At 37.7% G+C, this 25,171-nt stretch overlaps 1 protein-coding gene across 2 annotated transcripts in view; it reads right to left on the bottom strand.

Annotated features, from left to right (window-relative positions):
* SRGAP1 (SLIT-ROBO Rho GTPase activating protein 1) overlaps positions 1-25,171 on the bottom strand; it is a 240,490-nt gene that overhangs the window by 33,449 nt on the left and 181,870 nt on the right. The window contains exons 9-15 of one of the 2 annotated variants that reach the window (XM_023520517.1): positions 20,594-20,791; positions 19,788-19,872; positions 13,387-13,414; positions 9,644-9,746; positions 5,986-6,046; positions 5,758-5,835; positions 3,699-3,833 (exon numbers count right to left, since the gene is read on the bottom strand). In XM_023520517.1, the coding sequence (XP_023376285.1) occupies positions 3,699-3,833; positions 5,758-5,835; positions 5,986-6,046; positions 9,644-9,746; positions 13,387-13,414; positions 19,788-19,872; positions 20,594-20,791 (688 nt within the window). Of the gene's footprint in view, positions 1-3,698; positions 3,834-5,757; positions 5,836-5,985; positions 6,047-9,093; positions 9,128-9,643; positions 9,747-13,386; positions 13,415-19,787; positions 19,873-20,593; positions 20,792-25,171 lie in introns of both variants that reach the window. The other variant, XM_023520519.1, reaches the window with a different exon arrangement.

Raw genomic sequence — 25,171 nt, 5'->3', positions numbered from 1 at the left:
CCAGAGGTTTATGTAAACTCTTAGAAAAGATAAAAAGGGGAGATTTTTCTATGCAAAATAACTGTCACATGCAATTATCTTACTAGGGAAAATCAAATCCAATTATGTCAATTCTAGAGAATATGACATGAATAAAAACAATCGATATCCGTGAGATTTCTCTGTCTCTTAAAATTTCTAAATCTCTGTGCTTCTATCACATACTCACTTAGACTGCATTTATTGGAAATGTCTTATGTCCCCTACTAGACTTAAAGCCTTCTTAATGGAAAAATCAAGCTTTTGAATCCCCAGAAAGCTTTGCACATTGTAAGTAATTAATCAATGGTTCAAATCACCAAAAGTTTGTAATATCAATGATATGATATAATGATGAGGGACATATTATACCATTCCCAAAGACTTACTGAAAATCCAGGAAAAATACAGATACATCACGGTCACACTGGTAAGAGAAAATGCTTACACAGAAGTAAATCAATAATAGCCAGGAAACCCCTCTTTTAAGAGATCAGAGGTTAGAAGAAAAGGGATTATTATATATGTGCCATTACATTTCCTGAAAACATCCTATTCTGCAGAACTATTCACCAAAAATAACAGGACTTACGGGGAAAAGCACGGTGGGGACAGACCGCTGAACACCTATGAAAAGTTTGTAAAGAGCACCTAACAAAAACATTAACAATACTACAAAATTACTAGCACAGTTAAATCTCTACTGGTGTGTGAACCTAGCGCCCTTACCAACCTTAAACCCCAGGGCCTCTGCTTTTTTGAAATGTAGATCCTGGAGGGTAGTTTCCAATGGAGACTATTTTCATAAAATTTAACCCAAGGATGGTTAACCCATGTTTTTCATTAATCCATTGTTTTAATACAGGGGTAAATGTCTTTGCGGCTCCTTCATTTGCACTTGCAGCATTTCATGTAAGGTGCTGCTTGCATAAACAAAAGATATTTCTGTAGACTTTCCTTTTTCTTTTTTTTTTTTTTATGGTCTTCATATTTTGTTAAGCCCAAATCTTTAATAGAGGAAAATTTGTCTTTGACTGTTACAAAATGTTTAATGTGCTGGGCAAAATCATGCTGGAACCAACACAACTTTTGTGTTATACTAACACCATTACCAAATACATGAGGTAATTATGTCAAAGAAACACATGTTTAATAGGACAGACAAACTGGTAAGTGGCTAACCCAGGTACTGGCATATGTGACCTGGGTTTACAGTAGTAGTTGTAATAGTTGCAATGATGACAGCTAGCAACACTTATTGAGGCTTTCTATGTGCTTGATGCTAAAACTTTATATAATCTCATTTATTCTTCATACGGACTTTATGATGTAGATAAAGAAATAGATATTTAATAAGATTAATCTCTGCCCAAGATTACAAAGCTGTTAAGTGGTAAAGCTAGGATTTGAACCTAGATAGTTCTGATTCTATGGCTTCAACTTTTAATAACCATAAAGAAATATTTTTTATCCAATAAAAGTGTGAAATAATTTTACAATAGTAACTGACAATGTAGCCCGATGCTCTTTATCCAACTGGTACATGTATAAACGTTGATATGATATATGTACCTAGAAAACCTCTAAGCAGTGTAAAGTGCTGATTATTTTTCCAGACTAAAGCTTTCTGGCTAGGATGTGAGGGAAATCTTTGGACATGGCCAAAGGAGAATTCCAGAAGTGTGACACCTCCTTTTCAGTTCTTTCCAGCTAGGTCAGAGGCCTACTGAGATGACTCAGACCATGTAAGGGGTGGAGGTGAAGGTAATTATTACTGGGGAATTTATACCTAATGAGAGCCAAGACTTTAGGCATGAATGCCAACAAAAGAATTTTGGTGGCATTTGACTCTTTGTTTCACTTAAATTCGATTTAACAACTATGAATTATGCACTTAGCATGTGCCTGGAATGAACGATGACAAATGCTGGGAATACAAAACTGAATAATCCATCAAGACCTCACAGGCCTGTGGAGCCTAACTATTGGCATTTCACTGAACAAACTCTGCCAGGTACTCTTCTTGGTAATTTACATGTATTAACTCATTTAATTCTCACAACCCTATGATGTATGACACCAATAATGTCCCTATATTATAGTTGATGAAACTGAGGTGCTGAGAGATTAAGAACCTTGCCTAAGGTCACACAGCTGGTGAGCAATTTGGAGCTGGGATTTGGACCTAGGCTGTTTGAGTCCAGAGCCCATATTCTTAACCTCTTCCCTGAACTCTCTTTAGAGAAGGGGACAGTGGGGTTAAAAAAATTGCAACATGGGGGGATAAGAAAAATTACAGACATAGGTACACAGTGGAACATTAGTAGAGGAAAAAGTGACTAATTCTGCTTTGGGTGGTGGGGAGGATGGTGTTCTGGGAGAAGCACCAGTTCAGCAAAGCCTTCACAGCAGATGTCAAATGGCTATTGGGGACAGCAGATGAAACAGCACGGGCGAGTGAAGGGAGGTGGGAAATGGCCCGGCATGCTTGCAGTTTGCTATTGTTGAAATATAAAGTAAACAGGGCAGGGGTGGCAGGAGATGAGTGCACAGAAGTAGAAAGATCAGATAAAGAAGAATTCAGTTCTCTGAATTGGCCTTACCAAGGAGTTTGTTTTTAGGTGGGAAAGACTGAAATAGGAGGGAGGCAGGTGGGAGTAATATAACCCAATTTATCTTTTCAAAGCTAGCTACAGTGTGAAAGGTGGAATGATGCGGAGGGTGTGGGGAGAGGGCAAAATGTAGAAGTAGGGAATCCACTTAAGAGACTGTCACAACACCTCCAGGGAGAAACTGGTGATGGGAATGGGGAAGGAAGCCTGAGTAGGGAGATTTTTTGAGGTCAAGTCAACAGGACTTGTTGATTCAGGTGGGAGGTGGGGAAGCTGTGGGTAGGAGATTTCCTCATTAAAGCCTGATTTTTACAAAAGCCCTCACGATGTGATTAAGTCAGCTCTAGACCCTTGCCTGGGAAAAAGGAATTGAAGGGGCACTGCATTTTAAGATGTATGGATCTGGATTATGGTTAATACTTAATTCCTTATATTATTTTCACCTTCCCACTCATAATATCAAAAGCTCCCACTGAAGAAAACAGTGATGCTTTATTCTGTGGATGATTATTGGTTTCATAATATATCATCCACAGTCCCAGAGCAACTCACCTATTTCCTGGGGATGGATGCCACTGACATAATTACCACCTGGTGTTCCTGCACTGTAATAATGATCATTTATCTCATTTTACCTAATTTCTTAAAGTAACATTCAAGATAGATATATTATCCCACTCCTAAGATTAGTGGAGAAAACCAAGAACCAAAAGCCAAAAAGAAGTTATATTTCCATGCTTACAACTTCCTCCTCTCCCTTAGCTCGTTGGCACCTGCCTTTCTGCTTTATTCCAGCCACTAAGTGGGAAGCTCTTGGGCTGTATGAAGCCTGAGCAAGTTCAGGAGCAAAGCCCACTCAGCTAAGGGTGAGGCCACAGCTGGGAGGATGACTCATGCTGGATCCAGAAAAAACACAAATGGTCTCAGAAATTTGGTGGTAATGGGGTAATGGTGGAGGGAGATGGGGAGGATACGTGGAGAGGGGCCACTGCCTTTTCCAGGAAATTGGTTAGTAAAACAATTCTGGTGGGAAAAGACAAAAATAAAATAAAATAAAAGTCCACTTACTGATACAAGAAATCAGATCATTAAATCTTTCCTTAGGAAAGAGGGGGTTTTCCAGCCCACGGAAATAGAGCTTCAGAACGCCAGCAACTGAGTTAATATCATGGTTGCTCTGGTCATCAGCCAAAGGGTTTTCGCCTAAAAAAAAAAAAAAAAAATTAGTTAAGCACACAGTGTTTCTCTTTTTCCCTCTGAACAAAAATATGTTTCTATACACACACACACACACACACACACACTTCTATATATACATGTATCTTTTAATTATACTTTATGAAAGATTATATGGTACTAAAATTAAAATAATTGGTTTAGATATCCCAACCCATGATTAACTTAAAAATAGTTGACTAAAGTAAAGCTTTTTTTATCTTATGCTAACAAATAATCCTTTACAAGTTACCAAGTTCTTAAAATAAAATATTGTGGGATTTAAAATTTTACCCAACATTTTTTTTTGAAGCTAAAATCTGTAATCTTAGTTTGACATGAATTCGAATACTACATTCTGTGTTTTTTAACCTACCGGGAAAAACACATAATATAGGTCTGTCTGGCTACGCTATATGGATCAAAAAAATGCATCTGAAATATCATAGACTTCAACTAATTGTAAACACCTACAATTAAATGTGTTTCACAAAGTGGCAAGGTGTTGTTCACAGAATATTCGAAAGCTGCCTTTAGGAGTGGAAGATTTTGCAATCAGACAGGGGAATTTGAAAATGCACCCTTAGCAGTACATTTGTATAGAAAGTGGAAATTTAAAAAATATATCACACATATGATATTCCATCATCCTCTGTGGTAAGCAGAATTAAATTGAGATAGAAGTCTTAAGAAGTTCAACACAATACCATGCAGTCTTAAATCAAACTCTATTTTTTATTCACAGGACTGCTCTTCTAAAGTTCATAAAAATTGTACACTGCAGTTTCACTTATTTTTTGCCTCTAGAGGCAGTTTATTTTCAGGGACCTGTTATTCCCTTTTCTCTGCTCCCAGGGTAGGAAATCAATGAACACAAATTTACCAAAATATACATTTTTTGCCCAATGTGAGAAAGTCTCACCAAAGAGATCACAAACAAATAACAAACATCAGGGGAATTTCCAAGGAAAAATAATAACGCCTGTTGTGGCTAGCACAGGAATCTGATGTTTTACTACATTTCAACTTATCCTGGACGTGGTCAGTGTTAGAGACTCAGAACACTTAGCTGCTGACAGGGGAGGCCGCTCTGCTCTACACATCATATCGGAGAATTTGGAACAGGAAAACAATCTGCCTCCAAGTTTACCAAGGTTCCAAACTTTCAAGGGCTCCCTGCCAAGCCTAGGCCAGGGGAACGTGGCTGAGAGAGAGAGAGAGAAAGTAGCCCTGTCTCCGTGCCATTATGGCCCTCTCTGTGCATTCTCGGCCTGACGTCTGAGCAGAGGAATTCCAATCCTGGAATTTTGCAGATGAGGAAACCGAGGGATGAGTGACCTGGCCCAAATCACATGTTAGTAAATGAAAGAATCAGATTTAAATCTAGGTTTGCCTGACAGAAGTGTATGGTTTTTCTAATCACCATGTGCTAATTAATGGTTTAGTAAGACTTATTTGATAGCCAACTGTGAACAAGAGTAAGGCATCCATTAAGGTCACAGGGAAGGAGTCTGGGGACAGTAATAAAGGGAATGAGAATTCCTGACAAAGAAAGTAGACATGAAGCTGGGGTGAGTCGCCTCAAACACCTGCTGCCTAGGCCCAGGTCCGTCTTTGCCATTCTTCTAGAACACTTCCATGTGCCACCTTTGACGTATCTGCTGAGGATTATCACCGTCAGGCCTAAACCAGGATTCAAAGCTCATATGCTTTTCTATACTTGATCACAAAGCATTATGATTTTGGCTTCATTTCTCAACTATGCTAAATAGATTCTGACCTCAATATCCAAAATGAAGTAAATGTAAAGAGAAAAGTTTCTGAAGATAAAGAGAATGAGTATGCCATTTCCCTTTACAGAAAATGATGACTTTTTAACATGGCTTGCTTATGGGTAAAGACGTGCAATTACCTCTCTCAAATGAATTTTTAATGTCATTGACTTCCACCTGGGAACCAGACACTCTGAAAATCCCTTGATGCTGAAGACCTAAAAAGAACAGAAGGGAAAGAGGGTGAAAGGTCCCTCCTTTCTCAATAATTAAATGAATAATTAAATGTTATATGGAAAGACACATTTATTGAAATACTCCCAGTGATTATTTTTTCTTAAATAAGAATTCCGTAGTTTATGGCTTACCATAGAGATTGATGAACCGAATACAGCTTTCCACAATGAGGGGGATAATCTGTCCCGAGTCCTAGGTAAAGAGATGGAAACCAGTTAACTGCCAAGGAGAGGCTTAAATCACATGTAATAATAAAGCTCACAGTTTAACCCTAATTAAAGAGTAATTTTTATTCTTTCAGATGATTGTTTCCAAATACACCCCTTCTAAAATATTCCACAAGGGCCAAAAAGAAAATTACATTTAACCAAAGGTATATTTCAGTTCTGGAACAAACCAAATTAAATACATCTAAGGCAACGCTGCTTCGGTTTAACCCTGTTGTGCCTAGAGACAGTCAAGCTAATTTGTCTTTTACTTATACTGAGGCTCACATATCAAAACAAATTACATGAATCTCTACTGTTTTAAAAAGGTTACTTATGCAAGTAATAAATCTAATGGCCCTAGAAGAGAACTCAGTGTATTGGCAATAGCATCTTGGGACTGAATGGCTGTACTCGTCTCCAAACACTACCTTGCAGCCATCTCAGGATCCTCTCTGTGACATCCTTGAGAGGCTCATATGTTTCCAGATGCATGATATGAGAATTTCTTCACAGATGCTTATAATGTGTCCTGTATTTATTTAGTTTGCATCAGAACTTACTCATCCTTATAGATTTTTCTTTTCTTTTCTTTTTTTCATGTTTTAAGGATTAAGAAAAAACGCACAAATGCACGTCCCAGTAGATCTTGTTTTCTTAGAAAGGAACATTTTTTGGCCATCTTTCCCCACATCTTGTAATATAGGCAGAGCACTCTATTGAACAAATGTGAATTCTGAAAATGCTTTAAAACATGTATAGGATGACAAATGAGATGAAGGAGCTGCAGAGGTCACAGTTAAATATGTATCAATGCCATGCACTCCATGTAGTTAAAGAAGGTTACTGACTATGGAGTTATTTTTCATGTACTTTTAAGGCTCTGCTCTTTCAGAAATTAGATCTTTAAAGGAAACATGGAGGTTCAAAATGAATAGCTGACATCAGGTACTAATTCATGAGGAATTTTATTCTGAAACGCACGAAGAATTTGGTTGTCTTAATATATGAGAACAATTCAGAATCCACTAACCTTTCCAATTAAGCCACAGGGGAAGAATTGGAAATAAAGTGGTTCGGCAATTTCAACTCTTTACTCTTCCTAGAATGGATAATACACTACTTGATGAATAGTTTTATTTTAGGTTTTAAGGCAATCTAATCAGTGTATAATCCAGTTAATGGTTCAATTACTTCTGGAGCCTGTATTAAGTTTCTCTAAACGTTAATTTATTTTAGGAAAGTAAACTTTATTAATTTCTTAAAGAAGGTCCTTAAGAATACTCTTTTTAGCGTGGACTAGTTGGCTCAAGAACAACAATGTAATTACAACAAAACCAACTGAATATGTAAGGGGATTTTTCTTTAAGATACAAGTGCTTTTTAGGAGAAGTAACCTTCGTATGAATAATTCATGTAACATTGTTATCTAAAAGAGTGACAAATATTTAAATGTAAGCGATAAGGAGAATATTAGCTTGTACCTCTGAACTTAGTGTTAAAACAAAAAGAAAAAGAATAAAAGGTTATTAAAAGGAAAATGTTTGCACTAAAATAGTTGTAAATAAAAATGTCTTAGGTTTACACATTACTTAAAAGTATTTTTGTCTTTACATTTACTCTAATTGCTAATCTTTAGCTATTATCAGTATTTCTTTCAGGTATAATGAGATTTAGAGTCAAAAAGTAATGAGTGTGTATGTTTTAACTTAATTTCATGGATGCCAGATGCCTTGGTAGAATATTTTACAAGAAGTTACAATAAGCTGTGTTCTCTTTACCATTCAAACAAATCCCGTGGAGTCTCAGTTTCCCCAAAGGAAAAAGAAGAAAAATGGTTTTGCTCTTGCTGTCTCACAGTGATATTGTGGGACACTTTTCGGAAGTGTAGAAATCTGTCTCCTCTGTATTACTGCTACTACCAAAGATTATTTAACGTGCCATCTGAAACGGTGAAAGGCTCTCATATGTAAGTGAATTTCTCATGATAACCGGTTTACTCATTTAGTGCCTAAATTTGGTTTCCTTTAACTATTCTTAATGAAAAATCTTTTATAAAAATATGTGTGCTCTCCTGTCATCTTAAGCAGTCATTCTTGTACCGTGTTATCAGATATAATGGACTAATTCATCTGCTACTTTGAGCTTTCTTATATTCTCTTCCTCTGCTGGGCCATCAGCTGCACATCTCAGTGCTTTCATTTTATCATTCCCTTTTCTCCATCTAATTTGCCCCTGCTTAGAAGCTCTAGGCTGGGAAACTAGATAATCGAATTTGACAATAATTTTCTATTAAATTAGAGCCAATAAGGTTCTTCTGGGTTTAAAGCTTATGGCACTGCATTTATGATTGCTATTTAGGTTGCCCAGTGGCCTTTCACTTAATTCTAGGGTTAGGGCTAATTTTTAAGGCTGCTAGAGGTATTCAATCTGTGTGTGTAAGTATATATGTATGTATCTGTCCATACAGATGCCACAAGCGTGCACGCATGCGTTTTTCAACCATTGGAGTACATGTTCAATAAAAGATCTGCCTTTAAAGAAAGTAGTATGTCTGTAATACATGATTAAGAATGTAAGAAGATATCTGTAACATTATTAAGGGAGGACTATCAATGATGTGGTTTCCTATATAAATTTAGTCTTCAGAAACACTGCAGCCCATGTCATAAAATGTTAGCCAGGAAACATTAATTTCTTCCTTTTTTTTGGTAAAATTTACTTAAGGGTCCAAAATCCAGTATTAAATGTGCATTTGGTATTTAAAACTGACTTTCCTTAATAAAAGCCACTGACTCAATTTGGTACGTTTGCCAAATACATAAGAACTAAGAGTTTATTCTTCTTCAGTCAGTGTTTGATTTCCATAACTTCTTTCTCAGTAAAGCCTATCTATAAACCTATCTAATTTCCATCTGCAAACATTTTTCTTTTAAAGACCTTAAAAACCCATTAAAGCCAAGCATGACTATGATTTGAAAATGATTCCAAGAGTGAAAGACGCTGTGTCCTCATTTCCCTCTAGCACTATACCTGATGTCTTGCGTGCGAGTTCCTTCGTCCTCGGCTAGAAGCATTATCAGAAATACAGAATGAAAAAGAAGACAGAGTAAACACAGCAGAGATACAAGATACAGACCACAGGGTCTTACAATTTATCCAATATAATGAATTCCTCAAGTCATGGGAAATCAAAAACTCTTGCTGAGCTTCAGAGCTACCTTATTAATGAACTTTAAAAATATATTTTGTGCCATCTCATTTGCATGAGTAAAAACAAAACATTTTATCAGGTAGCTCTTTTCCTATTTGTACAGATTAGGGCTTTTTTTTTTTTTTTTTTTTTTTTAATAAAGAGGGCTTTCTCTTTTGCCCACATTAACACCCATATTTACATCCTCTTCTGAAGGCACTCAAACCAAATATTCTTTTCTGACTTCAGGAAATATTATATTGATTTTCTGGGAAAGCAAAGAGCCCCAGGACAGACTTGGACATAATGACCTGCCTCCTTTTATAAGAGGCTGAGACCATTATAGTAAGAAGCATGGAGATCAGCCACCCAGATGGCTGGTGCCAGTACCTTGACGAACGTTTCCAAATCCCCATTAAACAACTTAGCATTATACTGTGAGCGGGGTCTGGACTTCCTGTGTTTCTGGGGCTTAGGGGGAACATTTGGAGGCCTAAGGGAAGGGAATATAATTACTGAGTGTGGCAGAAATCAAACAATAAGTGAAATACCCATAGGTCACATCAAAATTATAAAACACAGGAATTCTGTGCTCCTTCCCCACCCTCACCCACAGGAGAAAATAGTCCTTCCCCCCCCTTTTTTTTGTATTTACTTTTACTTATAGCTCAAAAACCATATAAACTATTCATTCAGATTACTACTTTCTTGCATGTTGTAGCTGACATTTGTTTGCTAGTTTGTTTAAAAATGATAAGCATCATAAAAATTAGGGCTCTGATAGATCCCAATATGAGAACTTAAATATCATATTTTCAGTTACAACATAATCCTTCAGTGAAACATCACATCTGTTCAGTATCCCTCAGGTATTAACGAGTTTTGATTTTATGCAAAAGTAACTGTTAATGGATCACAAGTGAAAAGACAGCATTGGGTTTCAATGCTATTTCTAGGAGAGAGGTGTACGGACTCATGTGAATTGTTATTTCTTTAAAACAAACTATCTCATCACCTAAATATCTGTAGAGCATTAGGATGTACCCATTTATTCTGTTCTGAACCGTTTCCTCCTCTAGTCTGTTTGATGTATGCACATCCAGTGTATCATGTACTATATTTAGAAACCCTGCATCGTCAAACTCTGAAATTGGAGAGAGGGGTCCTATTCTGTCCTCTCCCTTTAGAGCAAAGTGGTCTAGGATTACCTGACTCAACTTCTACAAATATGCTGAAGGAATGCATGGAAAACCTCTCTTTGGACATATCAATGTAAACTTAATTGGAAGGCTTATATGAGGATGTACATCACACCTGGAAATTAGGTAAAGTCCTTCATTAAGCTGCAAACTCTGTAGGAAGAATTACCTTTTTAGTTTATCAAAGTTCAGAAATACCAGTTTAGAAACAAAATCCCAAGAATCTCTGTGGAACCCTGCCCAGCTTTAAAAGATATTACCACTACAATCAAGAGAGGTAGGGGAACAAACTTGCTAATATAGCCTTCCACAGACAAATTCTAAGACTCCCCCAGTAGGTGGGCTCATATGAATAATGGGGCATGCAGCAAGCAGCACCTGAAGTCCTATGGTGCTTGTTGTTTTGTTTTTTGTTGAGAGGTAAGAGGGACCTTTGCAAGTGTCTAGAAGCAAATATGGAAATGTCTACCAGGCAGCAAGTCATAATGTGCCACTGCTGAAACTTCTACTCTTTATACAATGAATTCTGTGTTATTCACAGAGGAAACTATCTGGTAGATTTAACAACAACAACAACAACAACAACAACAACAACAACAACAGAAAAGGAAACAATTGCCCACCAAGGAATTTAACCATATGTACTTGATTTCATCTACTTTTTTCATTATTTGAGAAGCATTTTAACATGCAGACTTTATTTTTGTTCAGGAGTGGTGAGGCCATCAGATCAGAAACAACTGTCATTGAAAAGACAGTCTATTACTCACAGTTCTCAAGAAGAGGGAAATGCCACTACACGGGGGTGAGGGGGAGACGGGCACATGGAAAAGCTGCAGGGTGGGTCAGGGGTCAGAGGGAGCGAGGGAAAATGTGGGCAAGAGCCTTTGCTATGGTTCCCGGGGGAAGGAATGGGCAAGGCAGGGTACACAGGTTTTAGGATTGGCTAGTCTGAGTAATTTTGGTGGGGTCTGAGACAGAGGGAGCTGTCCCTGTTTGGCTGGTACCTGGCCTTTGGGTGATTTGGGAAGGGGAACAGTGGCCCTGTGTGTGAAAGCTCAATAAAGGAAGGAGGTGGCTGAGGGGATGGGCTCTGGATTGGTTGGTTTGTTTACAAGGCACACTTGCAAGCAAGTCTTTTACTATCTCTAGGAATTGGCTAACCCTCAGAGGGGCAGTCCCTTCAGAGTCAGCAAGGCCCCAAGACAGCAAAACATCAAATGTAGAAACTAGGAAACGTGGTTATTACAAAAAGGTCCAAAAGAGATTCTCATGTGGTGGTATCTGGAATGGTTGACAAAGCTAAGAGGTTAAGAACACAGGTTCATTCTGTTTGGTCACTAATTTGTGGGACAAGCAAAATTGTAGCGGGAGCCAAAGCTCCAAGTGGCACTGGGTAATAGTTCCTACATGACTGAGAGATATAGAGTAACCCCTGGCTGGGGCTAATGGAGGAATGTCTTTTGAGTTTTCTACCAAAGGCCTGAAAATCGCCTCTCTCTATAGTTCTAAAATACGAGGCAAATGTGAAGATACTAAAATTCCAAGAGAGACTTGAGATTAAAACAAACTGCCTGAATGCTTATCAGAGTAACTTCCAGGGCAGAGGTGGTTTTTCAGGCAGAATGGCGTGCTGATGATTCTGGCTCTACTATGTACATATCAGGTGAGCAAAGCCAGGGCCATTCAACCTTGTATGACTCTTTCGAATTATATGACTCATTCTGGGTGTGTGCTTACCACATAACTTCCTGATAATCTGGCTACCTATGTAGGATACCAGTGCGGATGAGAGAAAGTACCAGGTTAGAGTGATGTGAATATCCAGTCTATTTGGCAATTACAACTGTCATTCCAAATTAATATATTTGCATTCCTTCTCCTTTAAAAAAATTTTTTTGAAGTGCCTTACATTAATTATAATTTAGAAACAATAGACAAAATATTGATAGTGCAAAGAGAGACTATATATGAAAAAAGCTCCATAAGCTGCATATTACTGTGCAGAAGTAATATTCCTCTTCACCACTGATAGAGGGAAAAAAAAACCTCAGTATTTTTGTAAAGTTTAGACAAGTCAATAGCTGCACCTTTCTCATTAGTTCACCTAGAAGAGGGGCTTGCTTTTGAATAAATGGCCCAGCAGGAACATTATAACCTTGAAAATCAACTTGCCAATTACTGCAACAGACACACCAGTGTTCTAAATGCCTCTTACCTCAAAGAGAACTCAGCGTTAGAAGTGCAAAGTCTTGCTATGTTAATTAGAATAATTTCTGGCTGTTACGCAAATGTGAACATAAAAAAAAAAAGTTGCCATAAGCTTTCCCCACTCCAAATCAGAATCTGCTTCCAAAAAGGCTTTTTTTCCCCTCAGCAGTAGTTTCAAAATCTTTCCATGAATTAAAAAGAAAGAAAAAAAAAGAAGTGCAGTATGTGGGCATTAAAAGTTAAATCTTTAAAATGAACCAAAAGAGGATAGAGCGCTAAAATCCTAAGAATATTCAACATAGCTCTAATTTTTATATGACATAATTGAGAGTAGGAGCAGAATGTAACTAACCATTCTTTCTATTTGCTAATACAGTAGATATACACAGAACATTGCTTGTTAACTAACTTATCAAATCAAAAGTCTTGGATTTTTTCTAGAAAATCAGATAAACCCAAACCATTCAATTTAGGTCTTTCCCCCGCTCCCCGCAACTGAATCTGCTCATTAAAGAGCTTTACAATTCCACTGGGAAATCCTCAGATCTGCCAGAGCAAATCTGGTTTTGTGAGAACCCCAAATGTTTCATGTTACTGTGTTTTGTCAAGCCAAAACTATCTTCCATGTTTATTAAGAAAATATGTTCATTCTTGCAGCATTTAAATGATTGTTTCTTGTTAAAAAGAGAGTGAGATACAAGTTACAATAAAATATTTTCCTACCTTGTAGTCATATATTCAGCTCTATGACCTGCAGAAAAAAAGTAAAATAAGTAAATTGAATGGAATTAGTGGAGTGCATTCAGTAATCTTTTGTATCATCTGTCTCTTGTTTTGAGATTCTGAGTTTATAATAACTTACACATTTTATGGAGGAAAGCATGAGGATAGCATATAATGACAGAAAAAATTCAAAGTAAATATTTCATAAAATCTATACACAAAACTTAATAGATCCTACAGACTGGAGAAACATGTTTCACTTGGCAATTTGAGGCAGAATTTTTCTTTTTTTTTTTTCTAGCAAGAAATAGCTGCTTGATCTTAACTGTAAATTTAAGGATGAAATGCAAATAAAACACATAGAAGATTCAAATGTTAGTTATTCCCTCTGTCTTGATTGGCACTTGTGGGAGAGAAGCAGGGGGTTAAATAAAATTGGGAGAACTCAATTTCCTTTAGAATAAATTGGTTTTCTTCCTATAATATGAAATCGAAGAGAGAAGTTGCATTTTGAAATCAGAAATGACATTTGCAGATATTAAAGTACAAGGACATTAAATTATGCTACATCCTATCGACTTGTAGGCTAAAAGCCTTTCATAGAATTCTGTTATTTAAAACATGAGGTTCTTCTTACACATTCGGAATTCCTAACTTGTTTTAAATAACAACTCTGTATTTTTGTAGTGTTCCTATAAGTTACAGTCATTTCAAGTTTGAATGTGTCTATGGTTGCTGTCTGCTCTTTCTTACATTTAGGGTAGAACCATGGGAAGGGGTGTGGGAAAGTGAACCATTCGACTGGTTTGTTTGCAGAATGATGATATAGTGCTCAAACAGCCTGAAAATATAGCTAGCAAAGAAGGGTAATGCTGTAGCGCAAACAAGTGAGTCCAGTTCATCATATAATGCAGTGATTCAGACTTGTAGGGCAAGGCCAATAAAATAATCGTAGAGAAAGCTGGCTTGCTAAGAATGGTGAATGAACAGTCTCAGGCTGCAAAGGAGTCTTTACTCTACTGTTTCCTTTTGAATAACAAGTAACATAAAGTTTTTGATTGGTATCTTATTTACTCATCTGGGGGTAACAGTTAATATCAGAAAATATCTCTCTCAACACAGATCCAGGCCACTGTGATTGTTGGCAGAATCAGGTCTTGGCCACGACTTGGAGTAGGAGTGAGGGGAAAGAAAAAGAATCTGATTTTCCCCTTGCTATCTGGTTCTACCTGTCATTTAACTGTAAGTCCCTTCCTTTTGCTGGCTTTCTGCTACTTTGGGGGAGAAGAAAAAAGAGAAGGTGGACACAGAACTCCAGAATAATTTACAGATATTCATAAGTGGGAGAGAAGGCCTACCAGAAAGTAGAGGGCGAATAGTGAGTTGAGTGTGGCACGTGGTGCCTATGGGATATCCTTCAGCAGGAATCTGGCTATACCAGAGTTAAAGTGCAAAAGGAAGACAGGGTTGGAGATTAGGATTTGAAAGTCACTACCATTTAGGTTGTGTTAGGGCCACGGGACCTAGCTGAGGTCACCCAGGCTGAGTCAGTAGAATGAGTAAAGGGTTGAGGGTTGAGAAACTAGTAGTATGATATAAAATAATATATTAGTAGTGACAATAAAAACAGCAATGGTGTTTAGTATTTATTAGACAATTCTAAGCACTTTCTAAATATTAACTTACAATTTTCACAACCTTATGAAGTAAATACTATTATTATTCTTATTTTACAGAAGAGCCTGAGCATAGAGAAAGCAAGTGACTTGCCTAAGGTCATACTATTAGTATGTGGTGGGTCTGGCACTAGGGTCCAGGTTTGTTTTAATTCTAGACCTGAGCTCCCGCATAATATATTGTAAAAATATGTCTTTTTTCCCCTAGCAAATACTTTGAAAGATCCTGGAAGTAAGGTAAGGATTATGGCTTACAGTTCTACCTGTTCCATATGGCTAAAGCCAAATATAAAATACTGAAGACCTAATAAATTTATCATTGTTTTATTTATAAAATGTGCTATGATATTTCTTGTGCATTTATTTTTTAGTATAATTTATACCTGCTATTGAGTATACATATCATATAGCACAAGTGTGCTATCTCATTTTTTTTACAGTAATGACGTTATTTTATTTATTTATTCCCCACCCCCATCGACCTCCCCCCTACCCCCTCCCCTTTGGTAACCACTAGTCTATAGATCATGTCTACGAGTCTCTGTTTGTCCTGTTCATTTGTTGTTTTTAGGTTTATATCCCACATATAGGTGATATGTGATTTTCAACTTTTCCTGGAAGACCTAATAAATTTAATAAATTACTAAACAAATTTAAAAATATCTATACAATTAAATTGAAAAACAGAAGTTAATCACTTTCAAGTAATTCAATGATAAGATGCCAATAATAATTCCTTAAACATGAAATGCTTTATAATTTTAAAATCTGCTATTTTTGTTAAAATAGCCCAATCTAGATTTAGAAAAAGGTCATATATAAAATGGCTTAAAATCGTTTTGCTCCATCCATCCATAGTTAACAGTATGAGATAAAAAATTAAAAGTCTATAAAAGATACATTTTGATTAATGAACCAAGAGCAAGCTTTGCAAGAACTAGCATTCATAGTATAACTACCACCACCACATCTGGTTTTGTCCAGCTAATAGTACTGAGTGTGTCTCAACTGATAAATGAGGTTTTATTTTTTTAATCAGTATCATCATTAATAGATCAATAACACACAAGCTTAGAAGAATCTGCTTCCTGGAGAAATGTGAAAGCTTCCAGTGGTCTGAGGATTAGATTTCAATCATTTTCTTTGGAAGGCTACTTAATTATTAAAAACAACAGACAACTCATTCTCCCTTTCCCCCTCAATACATGCCATTTGGAGGAAAAAAATGACCAAAGACCCAGGATTATCTTGTTCTTGATATAAACACCTAATTTGACTACTCTTACAATTTCACTTGAGGATTAGGAAGTGAATTATTTTTCACGCCCAAATGTATTTTATCTCTACAGAGTAAAAAGGAAAACCAAAACATAATTTGGTGGCAATGTGAGATTTAAAACGTAAACACAACTAAATAAAATATTTAAAATGCGCGCATCTCGAACTGAATGAAGGTCCCTGATGAATGACTGGTAAGAACTCCTGGCATTACTTTCCAGTCTTTTTCTTCCTTAATAACAACTACTTCAGGGCTTTTCTAAAAAAACACAATTATTCACAACCATCTTTTCTTTTGAAAGTATATTTATGCTCCTACTCAAAGACAGACAATAGATTGTGTGAGGATAACCTATTTAATGCCTTCATCAGAACCTCATGCCCAGGGCTAGAAATAATATAACACGGAACTGAGCTTCCAGTGTCAGATTTTCTGTATTTAGCAAAAACTGCTCTGATATTTACATCCCCTTAATTCCACATGTTGCACACAAAGAAGCCAATGTGAACATTAAGGCTCATTGCTAAAAAAGAAAAAAAAAATTTCAGCACTCATTTACGGTGCTCAATTTAACTTCTCCAATTTAAAAATAAATGACATCGCAAAAAGATGTAATGCTGTTGCAGAAGGATGAAGAAGATGACGACGACTTTGGTCTTAACAAATTTATTTCTATTTCAATACATTTCAAAGATTTGGAATTCTGAATTTTGACAGTGCAACTTTAGAGCTCAATGTAGATGCTTTGAAGTGCTGTAAATCAAAGGACGTACTGGGCCACTGGTAGCCTGCCAAAAGTGAACAGTTATACGGGCCCATGTCTGCAGTTATAATTTTACATGTGTACGATCAACTGCTAAACCCTTGAGTTAGTCCTGTGCAACTAAACTTATTTAGCCAAATCTCGACTTGGATTCCTTCTTAAGGGCTCGCCATTGCATTGTCTCACTGTGGGACAGGCGCCATTAACTTTCCTTGTCTCCTTTGGTGCAATGCAAGTCAATTAACGCAAACGGGGCTCACATGGAAAGTTAGCAGCCTGACAATGGTCAAGCTAAAAGGTAAGGCACAATCTCCACGCTTTGCTCCCTTCTCTGGGCAAAGCTGCCAGTGTCAACCTCAGGCAGTGACCAATGACAACTGGTGTGCTTTCAAGTCTACACTCTGGGCAAGCCTAAGGAGAAGAGAGGTCTGTAACCAGTGGGCAGAGGCTAGTGTGTCTACTGCCACCATGAGAACCAGTGGGCAGAGGCTAGTGTGTCTACTGCCACCAGATGAGAACCAACCAGTTTTACATGTAGAATAAATCTAGTCCAGTGAAGGCCTGGTACATCTGAACACAGCTCACGTCACTAGGACACTAGAAATTATTGAAAGAAATTCCAAGATGAGGAAATCATGGCTTCGAGTTTACAAGGTGCAATATACCTTTACACAGTTGAGTAAAGACGGAATCTGGTGTATGGATTCAGCAAACTGGCTAAAATATAGTCCTATCCAATAATGGCATGCAAAATAATATTAACCACTGGGGTTTTTTCCCCAGGAGACATAAGAGAATCTATGTAGAATGAGTAACATAAAATTCTCAGAATGAGATCCCAAGTGTATTAACACATCCGCATGCGGTGCCAAGAATGAATTCTCCCACTACTTAATTCCTTCCAACTCACAATTTCTAAAGTGGTATCCAGTCCTGTAGGGAAGGACTCTGTGCCTATAAGCACTCATCCACACTTATGACAACCTATGCTTTGGGACTCGCGCCTGATCTTAGAGGTATAACTGAAATCCTGGGCATTTGTGCAAAATGGAAGAAAAAAAAAGACCTTTAATGACTATAAAGGAAAAAAGAGAAAAACCACAGGACACAATTCCTGAGTAAGATCTATTGAAAGTACAAAAAGATCTCTTTAAAAGAAGTTGAAACCTCTGTTACAGAAGAGTTGAAAGCACAAGGAACATTCATGTACTCTTCACTTAGATTTCCCAATCGTTAACATTTTGCCACATTGACCTTATTTCTTTCTCTCCCCCAATCCCCAGATCTTTTTTCTGAACCATTCTGAAAGTAAGCTGCAAACATTATGACATTCAGCAAGTATTTCTTAAGAATAAGAATATTTTCCTTCATTAACTGTACCACCATATTTAAGAAAATTAACATTAACTTAATAATATCATTTAATATACAATCTATATTTACATTTCCCCAATTGTCCTTAAAATGCCTTTTGTAACTTTTATTTTTTGATTCAGAATCTAATGAAAGTTCACATGTTGTGTGTGGTTATTTTATATTTTTAAGATACTTTTTAGTAGTATAAATGTTAATGTTTTTTCTAAGCGAAACCTGCCTCTTATCTTACAATCTGGCATCCTAACTGTAATACGTAGAGTTTTAGGTCATGATGAGCTTTCTCCATGAGGTCATTCCCGGAAGATAATAGGGCCTTTGGAGAAAACAAGGAAATAAGGTGATGACAAAAATTCTTTATAGGTAAGGAAGGTTCTAGAATGACAGGAGGCAAGAGTTTACATAAAAGAGTAGCAATCTCTTTTGGCCTAAGTTACTCACACAACTCAGTTCCTCATTTCCCACTCCCATTCATATTCTCTTTCACTTTTTAAAACTTCCAGTGGGATCTAACGTGAGTAAAAAATGAGTAAAAGTTACAGACTACGAGGTACTTAAGACAAGGACTTTGCTTGTATTTATTTTTTCCTTTTAAATTTCCTGTAGATCAAAGAGAAACAGTAACATTTTGGTAGTCCTCTTTGCCTATAATCCCTTTTTCCTCTCAGTTTTCTCACCTGTAAAAACGGAGAAATCAATAGTATACAGTTAAATATATAGCTCAGAACAATGCCTGGCACAGAGAAAGCCTTATGTAAGTGTTATTACTATTGTTTTTGCTATTATTAGATATAGAAATATACCTAATGAGATTATTTCTCAACTAAAACCAATGCCTATGGAAAGAAAAAAGTCACCCAAACTGATTTAACTGCTTTCTAGGGTCCAAAAAGGCATTAGATGGGACAAAAATATTGGTCCATTAAAAAAACAGGGTGAGGCTGGAGAGGCGGAAAAGGCTAAGAAAAGAAGGAAGCAGTGACTACAAGGTTAGCAGGTAGGGGCAAATGCAGCTCCTTCTGACTTCTCTACTGTCAGGGGCACCATGCTCTGAAAATCTTTCCTTAGGAGCTTTGTGTTGGCTATCTAGCCCTCCCTAGACTTCACTGTTCAACCCCAAAGATAGCACCAGGCTCATCAAGAAATAGTTCCAGAGAGAAGCAGGTTATTATAGAGATAGATAAGGCCAAATCCAAACAGTGTTCTCTGCTTCTTAAAACACAAATCCACAATCAACGCAATTCATGGAATATACACATGACACCACATATAATCCATGTCATCTTCCCCTCTATTTCAAATGACTGACCTTCTCCAAGAGTCCTCTGCAATAAGTCATGTTTGGCTTGAAGTTTTGTGATGAGATTACTACCTTCCAAATATTCTCTGAGTTTCTGCAGAAGGAAAGATTTGTTTTTAACTTAAAAAAAAAAAAAATTTAATGTCAAGGAACTTCCCATAGGATATCTAAAATTTAGACACTTTTATCTTTTAGATCAGGGGTCCCCAACCACCAGGCTGCAGACCAGTACCTGTCCGTGGCCTGTTAGGAACCAGGCCGCAGAGCAAGAAGTGAGTAGCAGGGGAGTAAGCGAAGCTTCATCTGTATTTGCAGCCGCTCCCCAGCGCTAGCATCACCGCCTCAGCTCTACCTCAGAAGGTCAGGCATTAGATTCTCATAGGAGCACCAGTCTCTGGTGCCAGAAAGGACGGGACCACTGCTTGAGATCCTAGAACCTTGCTGTTCAAAGTGTGGTCTGATGCAGACCAGCAGTGTCAGCCATCACTTGGGAACCTATTAGAGGTACACTCTCAGGTCCTTCCCTCCCCAGACCTGTTGAAATCAGAATCCACATTTTAACAAGCTCTCTTGGTGACACGTATGCTCATTAAAGTTTAAAAGTTCTGTATTAATGCAGATCTCTTAAAATTTGTCTTCATCTCTTTTAAAAAGTACTAACTCCTAAACCCTATCCTAGACCGACTGAATCAGGAACTCTGAAGGTAGACATATTTTAATAATGAACCCGAGATGATGCTGATGGAACTCCAGAAGAAGCATTTGGGGACCCCAGATCTGAGCCCCAAGAGTGGCTAGGGGAGCAACTGACGCACCATGAAGTAGAACTGCTCAGTCTCCTGTTGGTTTGCTCTTCTCTTGGCGATGCTGGGCTTACTCAGGTAGGTTTCAGAGACAGTAGACTTCACAGACTCTGTGGAGCGACTATGCTGGAAGCATTCAGACACATCATAGTCCTCGATGGTGACCATATCTTGTATTGTCTGCAAGGTGGCTTCAGTTGTTTTCTTAACCTGGGAATGGGAACATACTTTTCACATTAGTACATTATTTCGTGAATCCCACAAACAAGCAGTGAGAATTCGTTGTGTCAGGCAGAGATGAGGACACAGGCCCTGCCCCAAGAAGGTCAAGGACTGTTAGGGGGGAGAGGCAGATAAAGAATATCCCACCAACATAAGGAAATGCTTTCTTCAGGGCTATCCTAAGGATGACATCGCTTTATATTTGAGTCCTTATAAATCTCAAGAATCACTGGGTGCTCTCTCGACTACATTTTTTTAAAACAGTATTTTTAACTGAAAATTAAATTATACAGAAAAATGTATAGAAAGTAAGTGTATAGCTTGATGAACATCACAGAATGGACACTTATATGACCACTGCTCAGATCAAGAAACATAGCACATTGTGAGTGTCCCTGTGCTTCTCTCACCTCCCACACATTCTTTTCTCCATCCTAAAGGTAACCACTTTTCTGATTTCTAACATCATTTATCACTTTTTCCCTTTTTGTACACTGTATAAATGGAATCCTACAGCACGTATGACTTTTGTCTTGCTTCTTTTGCTCAACTTTATGTAGTAAGATTTATTCATTTCTTGCTCATGTTTCATTGCTGAATACTCACTGTAAGGATACATCATAATTCATTCATTTTACTGTTGATGATAGATGACTTACTTCTAGTTCTGGATCATTATGAATAATACTGCTATGAACACATTTTTGTTGGGCTGTACATACATGAGTAGAACTGCTGCTTACAGGGTGTGCCAAACTGTTTTCCAAAATCATTGTCCTAATTTGTATTCACACAAGCACAGCAGAATACCTGCTGCTCCCTTATCTCAAAAGTTGGTATTGTCAGCTTATAAAATTTAAATCATTGTGTTGGTTGTATAGTGGCACCTCACTGTGGTTTTAACACACATTTCTCTGAGGATTGAGACTGAGCACATTACCATATGTTTAAGGCAATTTGGATTTCCTCTCTTGGAAACACTTCATTCAAATCACTTACTCAATTTTCTATTGGGTTATGAGTGTTTTTATTACTAACTATAAATATAGATATGAGTCTTTTGTTATCATGTTCCAAAAATCTTTTACCACTCTGTACCCTGGCTTTTCACTCTTCCTATAGTGTCCAGATGATTGGTCTCTTGTTTTAATGTAATCAACCTACCAATCCTTTCCTTTATGATTAGTGCCTTTTCTATCCTTAAGAATTTTTTTTTTTCTCCTATCTCATGGCTATAAAGATACTATTCTATGTTATCTTCTAGGAGCTTTTTAACTTATCTCCCACATTTATCTTCCACAGTTAGGTTGTACTCCACTTCTGTTTATCAAAGTCTAACACAAATTGATAGCTTTATCCTTTTCCCATTCTGTACAGAGTTTAGAACACCTTATCTCCATTTACTTCTCCTGATTTATGCTATTTTGTAATGAACTACAATAGGACTTATATGTAAATATTTATATATATTTAAATATAAGATATTACTTATTACATATAGTCAATACTCATTTAACTTTATCCATATATTTTATACTCTTTGATCTCTATTTCTTATATTTTTAAGAGCGCCCTCCCTTTAGAAATTCTTTTTAGTGTCAGTTTGTTGGTGAACTGTTTTTGTTGACTTGAAAATATAATATTCTTGAATTGTGTGATTTTTTTCACAATCTCTGACAAATTTTCAGCCTTAAACTTTGTAAATATTGTCTCTACTTTTTTTCTTCCTGAGAGTTTAACTGGTATGCTAAACATCAATGTGTTCTCTATATCTCTTACTATTCTCTTCATATTTTTTACCTTTTGTTTTTACATGCTGTATTTTGATTATTTTCTTCTGATTTGTTTTCTACTTTGATAATTCATTCTTTGGCTATGTCTAATCTACCGTTAAAACTATCCACTGATTTATTAATTTGGGTTACTGCATTTTATCAGTTGTAGAATGTCTATGTGGTTCACTTTCAAATCTGTTATTTCACTGTTTATAGGTTATAGTTCTCTACTGAAATTTAAGCTTGGTTTTTATCTCCTTGAACATAGTAAGCAGCTCTTTTACAATATGTTTCTGATAATCCCAATACTTGAAGTTTCTATAGTTATGTCTCTATTGTCAGTTATTTCTTCTGGCTATCACTCATGGTTTCTTGTCTCCTCACATGACCTAGTTATTTTTGCTGGACATTTTTGTAGTTATTTGAAGTCTAGGGTAAGGTTATCATTCTCCAGAGAGAATGTTTATTTTTCCAAACCATTAGGGGTACTAATAGTTCAGAATCATTGTTTTTTATTTCTGTTCAAAATACTTGATGCTCTTCCTTTGGTGAACATACGGTTCCCTGTGTCACGGGCTTCAGGTTTGGCCATGTGCCTTGTCCTAGACAGTGAAATGTGAAAGAGTCAGCTGAGTGACTCAGTCCATCATTACCGGAAGTAAATATATTTTCAATTACTTTTTTTTTTTTAAACAAAAAGTACTGTTAAGAAAGAAACAATAGCAATCAGTGCTAATCCAGATGCTTAAAGACGTCATACGATGGAATACAAAAAGAAGACAAAGAAATTTCACAGACTTAGTCAATATTCCTGGGGATAGATATTATTGGAAAAAAAACATATTAAAGATATCATCTAAACAAAACAATAGTGTAAGAAATTATTTTAAGGAAATCATAATTATATATCTATTGGCTGTATGAAAAGATGCACCACCCTGGAAGTGACATCAAAATAGAGGTCTAATAGATGTCTCTTGCTCATAACTACCCACAGCAACAGTAACTTGGCAGCCATCCATGGACAAAAGTATATTTGTGGGAGCTCTGGGATCCCAATAGGAGCTTTCAAAACCTTGGTGGAGCTCAAGGCTGAGAAGGACCAGTTTGAGAAAGGTCTATGCCCAGGTGTCAGGCTTGCTAATGGTGGTCTTGGCTACAGAACCAGAAACATCCCTGGCCCCCTGTGGACTCAGCTGCAGTTCCGTTTGGCTTTGGTCCTGCCACCAGCTCTGTCTACCAAGGGACCCAAGAGGAGCCATGCCCCACTGTGCCCCAGGTAATAGGCCTGCTGACCTTGATACAGTTCCAGTCCCTTTCAGCCCTGATCCAAGAGCAGTCCTACTTATCTCAGGGACTTGCCAGTAGGCACATTTGTTCATGCTCATGGAAGCAGACCTGCTGACCTTGGCCCAACAGTAGGTCTTGAAGTGGCCCCAGGAGTAGGAGTAGTCCAGCCCACCCAAGAGCCCAATGGGAGACAGGGCTGTCCATGCTTCCAGAGGAAGGCCCGCCAATCTTGGTCTGACTGCAGACTTGGAAGAGGTATTATAGCCTGGCTCCAGACAAGCTCAGCTGCAAGTCCAAAAGCAGTTCTGCTTGACAAGGGACTGGCAGGAGACATGTCCATCTGTGCCCCTGGAGGCAGGCCCACCAACCTTGGTCCAACTGTGGATTATGAAGCAGTCCTGTAACTTGGCTCCAGTTCCTCTCAGCAGTCCATTCCAGGCTCAGTCCTGTCCACCAAGGCACTTGGAGAGAGACAGGCCCATCTGTGTAGGCCTTCAGACCTTGGTCCTGGCTGTAGACCCAGAAGTGGACCCATGACTCAGTTCCAGCTGTTGTCTAGGGCCAGTCCTGCTGCCAGGAACCTGCCCAGTGACCTGGAAGGTGCCATGTTTATTCAGGAATCTGGTAATAAACCCACTACCTGTGGACCAACTGTGGACCCTTAAGTGGACTCCGTCCCATGACCAGACTAACTAACTAAGGTCTTCAAGGCGGTGCCATCTGCTGAGGGACCAGAGAGAATCCTTGCCTATTCACTGTGGACCCTACTGTGTACCAGCAGCAGCCATGTGACCCCCTGTCAATGTCAATAACACTTTTTCTTCTTTTCTCAATTCCTTCTCAAAAGCAAGAGTGACACGGTTAAATTTGGAATTGTCAGGAAGAATAAAGGATGTGGCAGAGAACACCAGACATGATGGCTAGGACTACATATTATCCCATGTGATGTTCTCGACAATGACACTAGCTTCTGACACACACGAGCCATGTTAGTAAGTCACAAGGGGAAGATAATGAGGCAAATATGAAACAGTTAATATGAAGTTTGTAATGACTCCCTAATTAACAGCAGGAAAATGCAGTTGGGTTTAGGAGAAGAGGCTAAAAACATAAGAAGAGATTATGAAAAACCCAAAGAATGTACTACAGTGGAGGAGTATCCAGGTGGCTTGGACTCTGAGGTCTGGATCAGAACAAATGATCAGGGAGAGATGACTTCTCTGTGGGCTTCTGCAGACTGGCTCTTTTGCCTTTTTTTCTCCCAGGACATTACAATCATGGGAGAAAACAAGAAAGTTGTTCT

This window comes from Pteropus vampyrus, unplaced genomic scaffold (assembly GCF_000151845.1).
Source record: "Pteropus vampyrus isolate Shadow unplaced genomic scaffold, Pvam_2.0 Scaffold9, whole genome shotgun sequence".
NCBI lineage: Eukaryota > Metazoa > Chordata > Mammalia > Chiroptera > Pteropodidae > Pteropus > Pteropus vampyrus.
The sequence above is the reverse complement of the archived record's forward strand: the minus strand, read 5'-3'. Positions and strand labels throughout refer to the sequence as shown.